At 40.2% G+C, this 4,378-nt stretch overlaps 1 protein-coding gene across 1 annotated transcript; it reads right to left on the reverse strand.

Moving 5' to 3' along the window:
• Positions 1–3,172: 3,172 nt before the first annotated feature.
• FANCF (FA complementation group F) lies at positions 3,173–4,375 on the reverse strand. The gene has a single exon (XM_007457637.1). It carries the CDS (start codon positions 4,368–4,370, stop codon positions 3,291–3,293), a length of 1,080 nt encoding a protein of 359 aa, XP_007457699.1. The 5' UTR covers positions 4,371–4,375; the 3' UTR covers positions 3,173–3,290.
• Positions 4,376–4,378: the final 3 nt, after the last annotated feature.

A 4,378-nucleotide genomic window follows, 5' to 3' on the forward strand; every position in this document is an offset into this window, starting at 1 on the left:
AACATAGGAAAAGCATTTAACTAGCATTTATTGAGAACTTACTTTCTAATAAGTACATATTTTCCTTTATTTTAAAAGACTAAACATAAAAATATTTGATAACTTGATAAAATCTGGAGATGTTATATACATTAATTACAGGTATTGAAATAGCAGACACGTGACCAAAAGATGGATAGGAATACACAAAAATGAAAATAGTGCCAATGTGATAGGGTATTCCTTTAATACTGTTACCATATTATTTATCCAATAAGTGTATTAAAATATTAAACTCGTTTTATTTTAAATTTATTTTAATGGTCAAATCTTAATGATGAGCCTCAGTTCTTATTACACCTTCAGGTATGGTTGCTTTTCATAAATACTAATTCATTGTGTGAATCATATTTTACATTTATTTATATGTTTATCAATTTAAAGAAGAGAAAATAGATGAATCGGCCTGTTTATAATTTCTGACATTTTCATATGCATTATCATTTTATCTTTTAATTATGCTAAGCAGTTCAAAAGGGTGGAATTTTTCTGTTTCATAGATATATGAACTGATTCCTACAGTGAAATAACTAGGTAAAAGTTATAGTAGTAGATAATAACCCAAATTTAAGCCACATTTGATAAATATAATTTCTCCCATGTGCCAGTCCCTGTTAGAGTATACATTGATGATACAGACATTTTAAATTTTTTAATACAGTGTTGGTTTTCAAATCAGCAATCTACCTCCCTAGAAAAGATTTGTGGAGTGAATGTAAGTTAGAAAAGATCCATATCCTTGGTGACCTTACCACTCAAGAGTCATGTATATACTGGACAAATCACTACCTGTAGTCACAACTCCTTAACGAAACTTGAAGTTCACAGCACATTATCCTGTCTTACAGTTATCTTAAGAGGTTCTGCTAAGATGATTTAATTGCAGAACTTTGTATACTGTATGACACCATACAAATGCATAGCCTTATTTATGTACTCAAAGCCAAATCTTACACATTTTCCATTAGAATCAGAACCTTAATAAGCAGCCAGCACATGGACAACAGCATTTAGATTTAAAACATTCTAATATACTCAATAAATATACACTCAGTCCAAGGGAAGTTTTCAGAAAGCATTGAGATATTTGTCCTCAACTAATACTAATAAAAAACAACAGGCACATGCAGTCATTTTATCTGCTGGCTCATAAGGATCTTGAATTTATTTATTCAATTTCCCATTTCTTCCTCTCATTTTTTCTCTCTTCCTATAGATTCAGAGTGATAGTAAGATTTCTATATTCAATAACACCCTTTCAAGCCTTTAACTTTGTTTAAGACAAGATAAAGAATAAAGATTAAGAGGAATTCCCTGCTGGTCCAGTGGTTAGGACTCGGGACTTTCACTGCTGGGCCCAGGTTCGATCCCTCCTCTGGGAATTAAGATCCTGCAAGCCACGTGGCATGGTCAAAAAAAAAAAAAAAATTTACTGTTGTTAAGAATATAGATTAAGGTTCTAATCCTGGCTTCATTTATTCAAACATTTGGAGTAGCTACCACATGCCAGGCACTATGCTAGGCTCTGGGGGAAAAAAATAACAGATTGGCTTCTGCTCTCATGTTGCTTATTTTCTGTGTGCCCTTGGGCATTGTAGTTAATCTTCTTTAGCTTGTATCTTGATTTATAACAATACAGTCTTGATGTGAAGATTAAATATGGTTATCTATGCAATGAACATAGCATGGAGCCTAAAATATGGTAAGTATAAAAATAGATTTAAAATTTTTTTTTACTGAAGTCTATAACAATTTTTATCATTTTATCTTAAATAAGAGTGTGCAATGTTGCAGCAGAAATAGGGAAATAAGTTTACAAACTGTCATGCTTTAAAGCTAAAGGTTAGGGTTATGGGACTTAGGTTTATGGGTCAATATTATGACTTGTGTGGGCAGAACTCTTCATTGGGTTATGCTTCCTGAAAAGACTTTCAGGTAACTAACAGAAGGAATTGCCTTTCTTCCTGCATTAATGGCAAATTAAATCTAAAAGATGGTCTACATGGATTAGAGCTAGAAAAAGGAATCAAACTACAGGAAATACAAACTTGCTTGTGTTAACCCAGGATCATCTGGAAAAGTGTACTTGCTAGCAGAACAGTAGTTTACTCCAAGTTTCACTATAGAATAAAAAATTCTACAAGATTATACAACTCCTTTTGCTCTAATTCCATTTCTGGAATTAGAAGAATCTTGCAACCAACTAACTTGGTTATGGAAAAAAAAATCTTGATGAACAGAAAGTTATATTCCCCCTAATAAAAATGAATAAATCATTCTTAAGTTTGGTGATTGGCAATCACTCTGCTGGTAGTGGAGCATCTGGGTAAACTCACAAAATTAGGTTCCTACACACACTAAACAAATATTCTAAACTGTCCCCATAGGGCAGCTAACAAGGACAAAGTGGGAGAATTTGACTATTTTAGTCTCAACACTTCATTCAACATGAGGCAACTGTAACACCAAGGTTGTGATTTATTAACCTAGTCAATGGCAGAAGCAGCACTAATTCAGAAGTTTGTTTTCTTTTACCATCAAATGCTAAATTAATATCCAAAGGCATATATTTGTATTTACCACGCTGTAAAATTTTTTCTTAAGTCAATGCTTTAAATCACTGTATGATCTTTCAATGCACAGAAATGAGAAACAAAATTTCTAAATAACACAATTTTAATACATGTTGACGCTGGTTAATTGGTTAGAACGTTAGGTTAACAAGGCCAAAGTCCAGGGTTTAAAGTCCAACTAGGCCAGCTGGCTTTCCAAACCATTTGACAGCACATGTTGGCTAGAGAAATCACTTCTGGGGATTTAAAAAAAAAAACAAGAAAAACCTGCAAAAGTAAGGCATTAATAATATTAAAAAAGGTGTCTTGTTTGTCACTTTAAAGTTGCATTTTCTTTGACAAGCACATATCTTTTCAACATTATTAGAAACGCGCCTTCTGAATGCAAACTATTAACTCCATGGCTTTAGGTAGGATACTTCCAACTTTACCTACTCTAAACAGAAAATCCATAGCACTACAAGCCAGTTACTTTACATATCTGTAATTAAGTTACAATTACACCTATTATATATTAGGACCTACAATAATATTTTGGACACATGAAAGTACATGACATTTGGTGAGAACACTGGGATTTTAATTTTGTAAACCATATATTCGAGTGCTCAGTTACAGAACGTTGCCCATAGAGAATTGGGGCCTGGGTTGAGAACTTGTCTCTGCCCAAATGCAATATCACGCACTACTCCCAAGAGACAGCAACAGGTCTGTCCAGATGCTAAGACCAGGGACTTCGAAATCTCCATCCTGAGCCTTACAGGACTTCAGGGCAGTAAAAACTTCATCTTTCAGAGGTGGAGGGGCCTGACAGAGGCTTTGAAACCTGCTCAACAACTCCTCCCAGGGCACACTCTGGGATTCAGTTCCAATCCAAAGGCCTTTCTGAAGGCTGTAGTGCAGCTGTCGACCCCAGTCTGTTAGCAGGCGCAGATAGACCCGGGAGAGCTCTGGATGGCGCCCCGCCACCAAAGTTAAAAGCCCGGCTGGGAGGCTGCGGCAAAAAGCAACCATGACATCCGATCTCCCCAGAAGCCAGCGAAGCACCTCTTGACCCTCCTCTCCCAGAGTTTTGGGGCTGCCTAGTTCCAATTCCTCTTCTTGGTGCCGGGGAGACGACGGCGGCAGCAACAGCGCGGCCGCTACCACCTTCAGGAAGTTGTTCTGGGGCGAGCGCTCCCACAGGCTGCTGAGAAGCCTACCAGAGCCCCCTGCCTCGGCCTCCCCCACCTCCTGCAGACGCCTCAGCAGCAGCTCCGCCTGGGTCTTCATCAGTGAGTCCTCCTGAAGGACCGGGTTCTCTCCATAGGCGTTGAAGCGCAGCATGTGAATAGCGGCCCGGCGGCGGGCGAGGCGGGCCAGGCTGCCTTGGAGCGACGACTCCTCGGCATCCGGGACGCCAGGGCCGGGAAAGAGCTGCTGCAGCAGGTAGTGAAAGGAGGCATCCCCGAGGGCCGGGTTCGCCAGCAGTCGCAGGGACAGCAGCTGGTCGCAGAGCCCCAAGGCCTGGAAGTTCGCCAACCCCGGGGCTGGAGCAGGCCCAGAGTCGCCCTGCTGCTTCCACTGGTTTTGCAGTCGCCGCTCCAGTGCCTTGCTAATGCGGGCATGGCGGCCAAAGCGCTTGTGGATGTGGCGCAGGTACCGAGCCCACTGTAGGGCCCTGCGCACGGTCACTGGGTCCCAGGTGCTGACGTGGGTCGTGCGGGAGGCAGCCAGAACCTCAGAGAAGCGCTCCAGGTACTGCGAGAGCAGTTCCATGGAGCGCG

The sequence above is a fragment of the Lipotes vexillifer genome, unplaced genomic scaffold (genome assembly GCF_000442215.2).
Source record: "Lipotes vexillifer unplaced genomic scaffold, Lipotes_vexillifer_v1.1 scaffold505, whole genome shotgun sequence".
Lineage (NCBI taxonomy): Eukaryota > Metazoa > Chordata > Mammalia > Artiodactyla > Lipotidae > Lipotes > Lipotes vexillifer.

Coding starts and splice junctions, on each gene's coding strand:
- FANCF (XM_007457637.1), bottom strand. CDS start 4,370: ATGGAACTGCTCTCGCAGTACCTGGAGCGCTTCTCTGAGGTTCTGGCT.